The following is a 13,934-nucleotide window of genomic DNA, read 5'->3' as shown; positions in this document are numbered from 1 at the left end:
CCCAGCACCCTCACCTCCCACAGCAGCCCCCACCCCCCACCCCAGCATCCTGGCTCACGGCACCAGGCCCACGATGACAAATGCCTTTAAAACACTCTTTATTAAGTGAGAAATCTGACTCCACTCCCCATGCCAAGCCCTAATACAGTGCAGACCTAAATACAGCACTAATGCGAAAGCTTAAAGGATTTCCCATAATTGAGCAAAGCTGGCAGAGGGGCGAGAGCCTGGCGGGGGAGCTGCAGCCCACCTCCCTCCCCAGCACGGGCCACCCTCTGCCCAACCCTGCTGGTCCGAATCTGGCCACAGCCCCCACCCTTGGACTGTGTGACGTGGGGAATTAAAAAGACTTCCAAGGTCTCATCCTGCCCATCCCAGAGCCCCAAGCTGCCCTCATCACCCTCTCCAAAATCCCCTTGATTTATGCAATAGCACAAGTAGCATCGCCACATGTGGATTCCTGCCTCCCCGCATCACCCCTGTCCTCCCACTGCAGACTCTGCTGGGGCCCTGCCTGCCCCTGCCCCTGCCCCTGCCCCTGCCCCTGCCACCCCGACCCGACCCGACCGCCTGCTGCGGGGCACGACGGGGCCGGGGGAGCAGAACTGGGCACACGCAGCTCCCAAAGCCCGAAGGATGCTCGGAGCAGGGGAGCTGCCGAGCCAGCACCCGCTCCTCCTGTGCACCCCAATGTCATGGGGCTGGGGTGGCTGCCAGCACCCTGCAGCCCAGCAAATACACGGACTTACCTTTGCATTAACCCTGCCCTGGTGCTGCCGCACGCCGGCTCTGAGAACAGCGATGGTTTAATGGGCAACGTCCCATGTCTCCTTACCGGCGTGGCAGCGTGACCCTCGGGCAGGTTCACCCAGCAGGGCAAGAGGGCCGACAGCTTTGAGTCAAGCCTGTGTTTCTGCAGGGGAAAGCAAATGGTATTTTTCTTCAGCAGGAGTTTTCCGTGAGCCTTGCAAAGTACCCGCGAGCACCTTTGCTTTGGCGCAGACATGCGCACCCCAAAACACCGCCCAGCGCCCCTTGACACCCCAGTGCGATCACCAGGAGCTGCTTGCCAGCGGGAGCCCTTCCAGGCGTCCGGCTGCCGCCGCACTGCAGGCATGGGGGCAGGAACGGAGGGCTGGCGGGGCTGCGGGGCAAGCGGGGCCGCCGGCGGGGACACGGCCGCAAAGCCCTCCGCCGGCTGCCACGGCGTGTGCAGGACACACAGGAGCTGCGGCAGAAACACTGCCACGGAGATCAGCTGAATTACGGTGGCCTAAAGCATTAAAGCAGAAGCCGCATCGATTATAAACACAGGCTTCGAGCGCGCGATGGCTGCAGAGGGGAGGAAGGCAGCAGCTCCCTTGGGAAGGCGCAGATAACATTTACGAGCAAATAATTTACATGCACCGTGGAGCAAAGCAGAAGTACCTCTGTGCAACCCAGCTGCAGCTGCGAAGAGATAAACGGCGCGGCAGCATCGTACCACGGCCTCCTGCCTGGCTGCGGTGATCCTCGCTGCAGCAGCCGGCGCGGGTGTCGCAGTGCCGTCGCCTCGGGGCTGGATTTACACCTTCAGATCCAGGGCAAGGGCAGTGGGAACCGCTGGGGAGAGGACAGAGCATGCTGCTGCTAAATGGACTGGCAGAGCCACCCTGAAAAAGGCAAAACGAGGAGGAGAGGGCAAAAGCATTTGCAGCAAACATCTCCCAGGACCCTGTCAGAGCCGGCTTGCTGGGCACCTGCTCCTCCAAGCCCATCCCCATGGCCTTCAGGCTGCAGCTCTTTCCAGCTCCGTGCAGGTCCCCCTGCCCGCAGACACCCCAGAGGACTTCCAGACCCTTTACAGGGATCGCTTTTTGGGATGTGCTGCCATTTCGGAGATGCACCCGAGGCAGGGTCCCACCTGGGCTGGAAGGGGCACATTGGTCCATCGTCTGCAGTAACACTCAGAGCACAAGCGAGAGGCGACGGGCGATTCCTCCTCGTGCTGCAGCCCGCTCTGACACGACCCCTCCTGGGAAGGGTTAACGGGCTGCTCGCATTGGGGAGGATATTTTAGATCCACAACTCATCAGGGATTAACCAAACATTTCTTTCTCCAGTCTCCTTTTTCTCATAATAAATAGATCAAAGTGATCTATTTATCCAGCACCAAGTCCAGATTGAATAAAAACTGGCTTTGGACCACAAAGGCTCATCTGAATATGGGGCAAGCCTTGAAAAATAGATTCTTTTCCCTCATGTTTCCCACTGAAGCTTCAACAGCTGAAGAGCTAAATGGAGATTTTTATTAAACTTGTCCTTCCTGCACAAATGTGCCCCAGTGGAGAGGAAGATAGATAGGCTAGATGCTGTAATATTTCCAAATGACACATGCTGTAAATACAGTATCACGTACAGTTTGCTCAGATTCTTTAATCCAACTGCATCTATGAAGGGGTTTACAGCAGCTCCTCCTGTCACTTCTGCGAATGGGCCCTGGGTAAAATCCCACAGCCCTGGCCCAGGGATGCTGTTCAGGCTTGAAACACAATTTAAAGTCTCCTGTTAATGGGCCACCTTTGAATTTCAGTGCTAGTGCGGGACTGCCATCCCCACCCCTCCCCGCGGGGGATGCTTCTCCCAGGTGGAGCTGGTGCCTCCAAGCAGCCAAGGCTCAGCCCTTCCCACAGCTCCAAGGAAAGCATCCCTTGCAAGCCCCTGTCCCCTTCCCGCAGAGAAAACGAACCAGAGGAAAGCTGGCAATAAAAACTCATGACCATTCGGGAAGGATCCCATCCTTCCACAACATCCACTGCTTAGAAAAGTTTCAGTTCTCCCTCTTTTTTGGCGTTAGGAACAATTCAGACATTTAATTGTGCCATCAGACGAGTCATTTATAGAAAAAAGCCGTAAGTGGCCTTGACACACAAATGGAGTCAATTAACCTGCAAGGAGAAGTCAGGGAAACAGGCTGACGAAAAAAACCACTTACATAATTCATCCTGGGCTCGGTCTGTCCCGTCTCAAAGTCAACAACTTGCCCTACTAAAGGTGATGGGGAGGAGCGGTGCCTGCCCAGCCTCCTCCTGCAGCGTGCCTCCTTGCCGCACCGCTCCTGCCCCGAGCCGCTCTAGCAGACCTGCATCCCCTGAAATACTTATTTTTCAAACTCGTTTTTCCCCCAGAGTCAGATTCTTGAAATCCCGGGGGAAAATGGCCAAAGGTCCCTCCCGTGCTGCGCTCCCCTCCCTCGTGTTGGCATCAAGCCCCTCCTGTTGCACGATCTGGGCTCGCCTGTCACCTTGGTGTCCCGCGTCGCAGCAGCCTGGGTGCCGAGGCCAGACCACCACTCAGTGTCAGCAGAGTTAAGTTACTCACATCTTCAGGGGCTTCTCGATGTCGTCTTCTGCTGCTGCCCATGAGATGAGCGATGCTGCAGCCCGGCACGGCCACGCTACCCGGCTTGGTGCCTCCAGCTGAACCAACACGTGTTGCGACCGGCCAGTAAAAGCTTAAGCTTTTAGGGAGCGAGCAGTGATCTCAAGCCAGTTTAAGGGCAAAAGCCCCCTTTTACAGCAATGCTGCTGGCACGCAGGTGGCGACGCCACTGCGCAATTTTCTTACCTCTAAATCTATGCAACATTACAGAAGGGACAACCAAACCTGGCAAGAAGCAATTCTCTCTTGCAGAAGTCTAGACCAAGCTTAGCTGCGGTTGTTCTGGGCCACGGCGAGAGGCATTCCCAGCCTGCGCCGGCCGGAGGCGTGAGCCTGGCAAAGCAGCCCAGGGATGAGCTGGGCACTTGGAGGAGAGCTGGGGAATCCAGGCCGCTGCCAAAGGGAGCTTACTGTTGTATTATTGCACTGGGACGTTCAAAACGGTATCTGACACAAATGCTGAAAGAGAAAAATTAATACACACATCACTGTGCTACAAAAGCTGCAGGCCTTTGAATGATAGTCAATTTATTCTTCATGGTTATCTTCAAATGCACAGCTCTGATCTCTCTAATCACATCACAGATAGGGTTAGAAAGGAAGCACGGAAAAATACAAACCAAGCATAGCACATCACATGTGTCTCAGAAGGTCTAAGGCACAAGAGAAACCAAAAGGCAGCATCTGGAAAGTTTTACTTTTTATTTTTCTAAAATACAAATGTCTTTCTTGTGTTAGTAACTTTAATATGATAGGCCGAATGCATCCAATAAAAAGGAGGCACTGGCTACAGAATTCAAAATACTGAAGGTACTTTCTGGAAAGAAATTTATTCTGTTGTTCTACACTTTAGATATAACATTGAATCAAATTCATCTGTTATTATTTTTACATCAGAACCTTTAAAGTTTGGGACTAATAAACTGGAACTTGAAAAGTTTTTAAAGTAAACTCCTATTAATGTGTAGATATGGATCCATAAAAAACATAACCAAGAATTTTATACACTTTATTAAAAGATCAAAAAATAAACAATAACAATATAGAAGTAACATACTAAAATGAGTAGCATTATGCACATTTCTAAAGCACGTACAAGCACTACAGCAATATAACGTGGCAAAAAGAAAAATAAATTCAAAGCGTACACCCTGTTGGTAGCAGTTGAGGGAATGAACTATCGTGTTATGGAACTGAAATATTGCATTAGCCTACGCCTGTCTGGATCCGATGATATTTTAATTTCTTACAATTCCACAGGGCTAACTGTAATCGTTTGTATATATTTTCTAAACTATACCATTAAATTGATATCTAATGTTTCCCTTACTTTGTTTTACCAGAAATGCCTATGAAAAGAAGAATGTGCTTCAAAGATCTACTTTACACAGTACAGTATAAATGTTTTTATATATTTAAATTAAAAATTTACAATTTAGGAGAACATTCTCGCTTTGATTTTAGTGATTGCCTAAAATACAATTCTCTATTTATAAAAAAAAATAGTGATTTGTTGTCAGGTGATATAATAAAGAGTGTGGGGAGTCTCGGTTCGTTCTCATGATTTAAAATAAAATATAATTAAAACAAAGCTAATTGGAAAGAAAAAAAAAATCCCATAATCCAATCTAAGAATGGTCTTATCATCCCCTCATCTGCTAGGATACAAAAGCCATGGCAACAAAATCATTTGGCTTCCACCACTATCAAATAGCATCTGTGTACAGTAATAAAGAACTGGAACCTTGTAATTCGGTGTCAGGTAATTCTTTCTGTTGTGTGTTTGGAAAAATAACTTCATTTTATTTAATAGTTGTGTTATTTTTGCATGTTTAAATATCTCATTTGAGAGGCATATAGAGTTATTTTTGACGATAGAGGATGTCAGTAAAGATCACTAGCAAAGATTTTAGCAGTGTTGTCATGATCATGCTCATACCCCAACGAAAAGAAGTTTGACCAGCTACGATTCATTTCACATAGTGCAAAATATTTTTCTCTCATAATCCTAGAAATGAGAAAGAGCTTGATTACAAAAATTATGGCAAAGGGAAGCCCTAATAGCATGGTGGCTAGAATTAGCTGATTATTTCCTATTAAAATCTAGGTTATTATAACACCCATGAAGGAGGCAACATCTGACTTTTTCCCCGTTTTAAAGACACTGGGACCGCACGATGCTACGGCTCCGATTCAGCAAACCACCCGCTTAAGCAAACCCCGTGGTGCCATGCGGGCACTCGCTGCCATCGCGAGGAGTCGGAAACCTCCGAGATGCCAGCAGCGGTGGCCGAAGAGCAGGTCTTGCGCTCGGCAGCGACACCACGGCCCCCAACCCTGGAACAGGCAGGGAAGGGGGACGGCCACATCGGGTGCCACCACCCACCGGTTCTGCTCTGGGGTGCTCGACTCATCGCTTGAGTCGGGACCAGCCTCACAGCAAAACCAGTGACCTTTCCGAAGCAAATCTGGGGCTTGGGTTTTGCAGAAAGAGAGACTTGTTCTAATCAAAAATAAATGGGTCAACACAGGCGCTTCAGCTTCTCCAGAATCCCCCCGGTACTGCAGAGCCCGGGCAGTACCACCAGCACAGAGGAAAGGGAACCAAGAGGCTGCTCAGCAGGCTGGGGGACCGTGGCTGCGCTCTCCTTTGGTGGCAACTGAGTGGGGCTTGTTAACCCCAGTCAGAAGCACCAAGCTGGCCACGCGGCCACCATCAGCCTCCACCTCCCTGCCCCAACACCCAGCCGGCAGCACCAGGCAGCTCTCTCAGAGGAACACCACGGCTGTCGTACAGCGGAGGAAAGCGGCCCAGGACAATCCAAAGCCACCCCTGTCCTTCCACTGCTCATCAGTCCCTCCACTTTGTTACCTTGCCCCAAAACGGTAAAAAAAAAAAAAAAAAATTAAAAAAATCAGCAAGTTGCAACATTTCAAATTCCCTCTGGGATTTAAAACACTCGCTGCAATGACAGTCACCTCTAACGGATAAACACTCCCAGCTAGAAATAGGATTAGGTGCTAGGAAAAATGTGTGTATGCCGCCGCGGACCTATCAGTCCTAATAGGATTCACCAAGAACACAACCTACCAGAAAACATGACCTAGGGTGTGTTTGAAAATGTAGGCCGGTTAAAACAGAAAAAAAGTAACTCAAATCTTTGCTAGTGACCTTACTAATTAATTAAGCACTGTTTCCCATTTCTCTGTGCTGCAGGTTGGAGCTGACCTGTTATCAGTCTGCTGTATAATAAGCTATGGCAAACTACAAAGCTTTTACAACAGCAAAGCAACATCATGCTTTCAGATAAGTTTTATAGCAAAAAACTCCTCCTTTTCAAAGCCTTAGTAATACCTATCTCTTTTACAAACTTTTCCTGTATTATTACAGACTTTTTATATTCAAAATAAGTTCCAAGGATTTCTTTCGTGGACTATGTACATAAGTGCAAAAAAGGTGTGTCTCACACATTCGTACACTAACTGAATCAGTTTAACTGCAGCATATTTGTATCTTCAACACTGTTACGGGGTCATTCCACAATATTTTTTTTTCTTATGTACAGTTTTTGCTAATATAAATTAGTATTAAAATAGTTATATGCTTAATTATTTAGCCCTGATCTTAACGTAATCACGTGAGTGCTCAATTTCTGGAGAAAAGAAAATTGCAGGCAGAGCTACAGTACTGAAACGGATTAATTCTGAATTCCCACCGTGTGAATGAACGTGAAATGAAAGCAAGACCGGTCACTACGTCGTAAATGCAGGCTGTCATGTTTTCAAAGTGAAAATACTGTGGAATAACCCTTGCCACACAACAATTTCTACAAGCTATAAAACCTGACTCTAAATCCATGTGTTGTAAACTTCTTGACTGAAAAAGTGACCTTAAAGACACAAATTCAGCGTTCACATGGGACTTTGGGATTTTAAAAATATTCAATCATATCTTTATCTGACAGTATCGAACTGTACCTTTAACAAGCTCATACTGTTACACATCACTTTTAATTTACATGTGAAAATTTCACAAATAATGTATACAAAGGTAGCCATGTTGTAGTTTTGTTGCCATAGCAACAACAACTTAATATAATTAGTTAACAATGAATCTATCATTGTAGGAGTTACATACAAAGTTAATTTTGTTCTTAAACTGTAAACTATACAAACTAGTTATGGACTGTATTCTATACCTTACCATGCTTCAGTGTTGGTTTAGAATATAACTAAATGGGCTGAATACATGTATTAAAAATTTTAAACTTTCTCTAACTCTCCTTCAAAATTAAATTCATTAGTTACTAAAGATATCAAAAAAAGCAATAATGAAAACCTTAAAAACTAATGGTAGAGAAATGAAAATATATGAATGAATTAATGCGTTGTAGCCTAGTAACAATGTGTTGTAGCTCTATTTACATTTGGATTAGGCTATCAACTATTTTTTTTTTTTTAAAGTTATTACAGTCTTTAACATACAGTATATACTCTAAGGCCTTCAACAGGCACATGGTAAAATCAGGTCAATATCAAACTAAATCCATTCAACAGGAATGGGAAATTAGATTTTCCTCATAAATTTCACCTTTTTCAATTTTCATGTCTGTGAAATGTACAAGGGATAAACAAAACGAGGACTCCAGTTTCTCAATCGTTGTGGACCCGCCTGTCCTAGAGCTACTCTACCGCGCCCGCCGGCAGCCCGCGAGGCGGAGGAGAAGACGTCTCGCCAGGCACGCGCGTCTCCTCCTCCGGCCAGCTGCACCCACGAGACACATACCCATCTCCATCGCCGCCTCGACGGTGCCGGCCCAGCTCCGGCGGGACGTCCGCCGCCACCGGCACGCCGGGAGGACCCGCCGCGGGAACCCGGCGCGGCTGCGGTTGGCGGCCAGCCCGGCAGCGCCGCCGTTCGGGAACACTCCGAGCGTGGTGCGAGACGGCAAGGATGGATGGCAGAGAGGAAAAGCGCTTCGGAGTGCTCGGGAAGGGGGCCGGCGCGGGCTGGCCAGGGAGGTTATCGGTTTCTAGAACATCATACACAGTCAAAAATCATCAGCTAGAAATTTCCAACTAAAAAACACGGCTGATTGTGAAATCATGTTCCAAATTACTAAAAACACTGTATTTAACAAAAATAATCTTAATAGTTTTATGAATCCATTTTATTTTAAATCCCTCTTTTATTGTCTGCTTATGTTACAGTTTAGTAGTAGTACTTTTTATTGAAACTACTAACAACCTTTTTTCGTGAAAATGATCAATCTCAGCTTTCATTTTCCCTCTGCATGACCCGTTTTATCCAAGTTTCAGCATTTCTTGCATATTGTTTGCATAAGGCTGAGAGAAATGGACAAAGAGAAATAACTTTGGATAAATAAAAAATATAGGTTCATGGAAAGTGGGAAGCTTATAAAAATGTCACTAAAATTATATCGATTTAAACAAACTTACATACATCTCTTGTCAAATAAAGGATGATATTCATGCTTTTATGACATTTGTTTAGAGTCACTAACTAGCTTGGTGACTTTGTAATAGTCTATTTAGGAAATTTATAGTCTGGCGACTGGTTTTTTTTCCTTTTCTTTCTTGAACAAAGAAAATTAGAGCAAGTCATTGCACAACTAGTTTAAATAGTGCTACCTCAAAATGGCATTTTTGCCGAGATTGTTTTGAATTTGGTGAAGTTTAGTGCTTCAAGCTTTTCTTTCCTTAAACTCATTTACAAATTAACTCTAAATTTGCCAGCAATATAAAAACTGTTGTGGCACCTAATATAACTACCCTGAACATCCCTCATTGGACCTCTTTAATAAAAAATAATCCTTAAACGCTTTTTTTTTTTCAGTGCTTTAAATGTGACATGAAAACAGCTGTATTCTAGGTTTACATTCTATGCACATCTATGCCAGATGTTTAAGTCGATAAATAAAATAGGAGGTTACATCAAAGTGTCAAGATATACAAAAATCCATTTAGCACTGAAAAAATTCCAACCTCCTTGAACTCATAAAGCCATACAAGCTTGAATGCATCCTTTCTGGCTTAAGAAGATCAGCTCTGTTCTTTGTTGAGGCACTGGCACAGGTTGTGCAAAACCCATTTTTGATACACAAATAATTTCAAACAGGAAGTACTCAAATCCACTTTTTCCACTAACAATGTTATGGTTTTGGGAAACAGAAACTCAGTGGTGAAAAGAACAGGTATGCGGTCGCCAATATAAATGAGAGTCACTGATTTCAGGCAACGCTGCTGCTTGTGAACGCTGATGGCTGGGGAACATCTACGGACACAAGCGACTGTCAAAACACAGGGTTCATAAAGGAGAGTCTCAGGGTGGGTGTTTTTTCCCCTCTCTCAGGGTTTGGTTCAAAGCCTGCCGAAATGAATGGAGAGATTCTTTCTGGCTCAAGGCCTTTTTGAGCTGAGCTCTTCAAAGGTTCTTGCTATGAACGAGTCTCCACGGGCAGACGGTCAGAGCCTGCTCTGGGACGCACCGGCTGTGCCCTAGGTGCCCCTCCATCACTTGTGGTCCACGGAGATACACATCTAGCAAACTATCTGCGCTCACACGCAAGGAGAGAGGGCAAGGAAAGTCTCTAAGCAGGGCCAAGGAACTTGGAAAAGAAAAGAAAACCTGGTTGTCAGAATTTGGCACCCTACAGGACCTCTGTGAGCTCGGGGTGGCCGGCCCTCTGGACACTGGGAGCTGGCCTCTTGCTTGGTTTCAATAATGATTCTCTTTCTCCTTGTATGGAGTTCATGGATTTACAGCAGCAAATCCATCTCTTCCATAATGCCAATGATACTGTAGAGCTATGACAGGGATGAATTTGGCTGTATCCTCAACCAAAATGCATTCTGCAGCCAGATTGTTCAGCAACGTAGCGAATGACAGGCTGGGCTGTCCAGGGTGCACGGGCTGGAAATCATTTTATTCGTGCGTATGAGAAGGAGGTATTGAGAACTAGCCCTTGTTGTGTGGCAAACATTGCTCTTGATCAGGTTGAAGGTGCCAAAATAAATCCACTGACCTACAGGAGCTCCATTAAGATGAACGTTTATCTACGGTAGGAAGCTTATGCTGAGCTTTTTCCTGCTTTGTTACTGCTGTGTTTGCTTTAAAGGGCCAGAGATCACGGGGAAAAAATCACCCACTTATGGAAAATGGTGATTAAATAATCAGTGCATGCTGACAAAATTTCAAGAAGAGCCACGTTAAGATTTCAGGCCGAAATGTTTCAGCATGCTGAGAGGAGACAAGCCCCCAGGCATGGTATTACCCAGCCTGGGCTAAGTCATGGCTACGGGCCTGCTCCAGCTAACAGTTGGCATTTGCTCCTCTCCAACGCAATGAGTCTTTGCCTAACTGAGGCTGTCTCGCTTCACCACCTATTTTTTTTTGTTGTTTTGACTGCACCATGAGAACAGCAAGAGAGATTGTGCGCCGTTTGCAGCTGAGAATGCACTTCAATGGACAACAAAACTGCAGAAATCCCTTGATGCTTACCACCCTCTGAGCAAATCGTTCCTGTCCCCTTGCTGAGCCTGGGCTTTTGTGGGTTTTTTACCAAAAGTTTCCAGAATCAGCTCATTGTATTGAAAGAAATACCCTGAACTAGACTAAAATGATAGCTGTCCTTTCATATCACTTGTACTAGAAATTTGGAGACTCTATCTGAAGGCAAATTTTAAATGATAAAAGGAGCATTTAACACAAGCAACTTTAGCTGACATTAACAGCAAAATCCAGCAAAGGGCAGAACATTCCTGTGTCGTGTTTTTCAAGCACATAATTCCTGTTTCCCACAATAACATTTTTAGTAAAAAACAAACAAAACCCCATAAAACCTACAGTATATGAAAACTTAAGACATAACAATAATGAAAAAATGGTATTGAGTATACTTGATAATGATGTACACTTTAAAACAAATCAATAGACTATGATGTAAACAAAACAGTAAGATAACACTTTAAAAACAAGACAAACATTTATCCATCGATAGTATACAGTAAACCAACAGTCCGCTGTGCAGATGCACTTATCAGGATGGTAGTCATAAAATGATTAAGTGTGTTAAAGTAATGTGTTATAAAAGTCTATTATAATTTTCTACTTGTATATCTCATATAACAGAGCGCTGTTTGTTAATTGTTTCTATAGTGCTTTTTTTTTTTTTTTTTTTTTGACATTCCCATTGATCAGTTTTTGGTTAACATGTAGGCTGCAACAGGCTTACTGTAGAGGTGGTAGAGAACGATAGAGGGAAGAGGGGATATATACAGAAAGGCCATGCGCAGCTTCCCACCAAGAAGTCCTGGTGCTCCATAATTTTACTGTTCAGATTTCAACATGGTCTGCTGCAGGGGAAAGAAAAAACAACAACAAAGAAAGAGTGAGAAGTTAGAGAGAGATACATCTATATTTTAATAAAAGTCATTCTAATAAGATACATTTACACTGTGTTGCCCAAGAGGTTGCCATTAGTATGTTGCAGAGAGAAAACATTTTATTCCCTTAATTTTCTGACCTAGGGTGAAATTGCTAATAACACACTTGGCATCCTCTTTAATCTGCACTTAGGACTTTCCATTTCCAGTGCGCTTCACACACACTGACAAGACAATTAGTGAAAGAGGGAGATGGGCGAATAATAGTCTTATTTTTGAACAGGATGGCAGGTAGAGAGCAACTCAGGAGAGGGCCAAAGGAATCCCTGACCCCTGCTAGCTCCTGTTTCCTTCGGAGAGAGCCACAGATAGTCACATTAAAATCTGATTCTAAGGAGCCACGAGCCAAAGGCGAATCAGGCCTGGAGACAAAAACACAGACACAGAAACCTGTGCTCAGGGGACCCTCTTCTGGGAGCAAATCGCCTCTCTTGGGATGTACTTGTGAAAATCCTCCCCTGAGGGACCCAACACTTGTCTCCTGCAGAGCCAGCCTAGCCAGCCTGGCTACCAGGACCTCGTCAACCACAGAGGAAAAGAAAAATATCTGCCAGAGCAGCAAGTGTTTCAATTACCCAGCTCCCACTCAGGAGCTTTGGGAATTGCCCCTCAGCACTGCAGAGTGCCAACCAAGGTCCTTGTCTGGCAAAACACTTGCGCACAGGCACAATTTCACATGCTCGGGTGGTAGCATGAAACGATGTGTCCTCGAGTTTAGTTTATGCATGGACCCGCCGGGCAGCAACCCAGGAATGGGATCAAAACACACATGCTGCTCCATGAAAATGGTCGCTGGTGGGTCTGTGAGCACTGGGGATGCCGGGGGACATAGCCCTTTTCTGCCAGCCTCCGAAGGTGGTTTATGTCCCGCAGCTGCGAGGTGTTAAGAGGACAAGTGCTTCTGCAGAGTGGTGGCTCAGGCACGTGCTCACACTGCCCTCGTGAAGAACAGGCTTCTTCTCTGACCCAGACCCAGGCCCTCTCCATGCCCAGTAGCCTGATCCCCAGGAAATCCCACCAAATCCAATATGTTGACCCTACTTCTTTCAAGCAAAGGTTTTTCACGGTCCTTAACAGTACAGCCGACGCTTTGTTCGACAGACTGTGCTGTGCTCCCTACTTACTAAAGAAATATATCCCACGGAAGTTCCTCCCCGAGTCTGAAATCACTAACTATTGACAGTGCGAGTTTAAGCACACACACATGTAAAAGTGAAAAGAATTCAGAAAAAGGAAGTTTCCTGAAATAAATGCTGAAAACAATCTCAAAGAGTTAAAGAACGAGGCTCTTCCGATGCAAACGATCTCCTTATCGGGTGGAACGGGCTGTTTTGCATGTGTTATGGAAATGGGTTAACATGTCAGGTGTCACGTCTGTCTGTCTGTTGTCTGGGAGAGCAGTACACTGTGTAATGCAGAATATTTTCACTAACGGGGATAGCTTGGTGTTCACCCCTACATGAACAGGAGTCCATGGCCACAGTCAGCCGGTCATTTATATGTATGGTACTTTATTAAGGTCGCCAGAGATAAGGGCCACCACCAAGATGAATAACTTCTGTCGACTGCTGAAGATATCATTAGAGAATTGCTTGCCAAATTAATTTCCAGCATTTAAGTACTTGCCTGTAATATGTGACCTAAGGAAGAAACCAGTTGCATACCTGTGTATACTAAATGGCCTGCATTGGGAAAATCTGGTGACCTCATGTTGAATTGGCTGAACTGCTCTTTACCCTCCTGGGGTAAATAAATACAGTGATGAACTGAAACCCTCAAGGGATTTTCTCTCATGAACATCAGCTAACACTCACAAAGAAAAGCAATGGAAAAATGACACAGCTGTGAAATAATACTCTGTAAGTCAAAGAAAAGGACAAAAGTCCTCCATCATTCCCACTCAGAGAAACCTAGCAGCCTATGGAAGCCCAGGATCTGCAGGCAGGGTGAAGGATATGTTGCTTGTGGCATTCATCCTGGTCTTAAACACATACGAGGACCTCTGGAGAAACCCACCATGAGCCAGGCCCCCCACTGCAGCTGAACAG

General features: G+C 45.5%; 1 protein-coding gene across 15 annotated transcripts in view; it reads right to left on the bottom strand.

Annotated features, from left to right (window-relative positions):
• Positions 1–2,695: 2,695 nt before the first annotated feature.
• The window catches only part of MBNL3 (muscleblind like splicing regulator 3), a 98,961-nt gene continuing 87,722 nt past the window's right edge, over positions 2,696–13,934 (bottom strand). For 12 of the 15 annotated variants that reach the window (XR_012675548.1, XR_012675550.1, XM_075162063.1 and 9 more), the window contains one exon: positions 4,106–11,796. Coding sequence is in view for 3 of the 15 variants with exons in the window: in XM_075162056.1 (XP_075018157.1) it covers positions 11,770–11,796 (27 nt within the window). In the remaining 12 variants the exon portion in view is untranslated. Of the gene's footprint in view, positions 3,880–4,105; positions 11,797–13,934 lie in introns of those variants that run through there. The other 3 variants (XR_012675549.1, XM_075162055.1, XR_012675551.1) reach the window with 2 other exon arrangements.

The sequence above is a fragment of the Calonectris borealis genome, chromosome 13 (genome assembly GCF_964195595.1).
Source record: "Calonectris borealis chromosome 13, bCalBor7.hap1.2, whole genome shotgun sequence".
NCBI lineage: Eukaryota > Metazoa > Chordata > Aves > Procellariiformes > Procellariidae > Calonectris > Calonectris borealis.
Note: the sequence above shows the minus strand (reverse complement) of the source record. Positions and strands in the feature narration are given on the sequence as shown.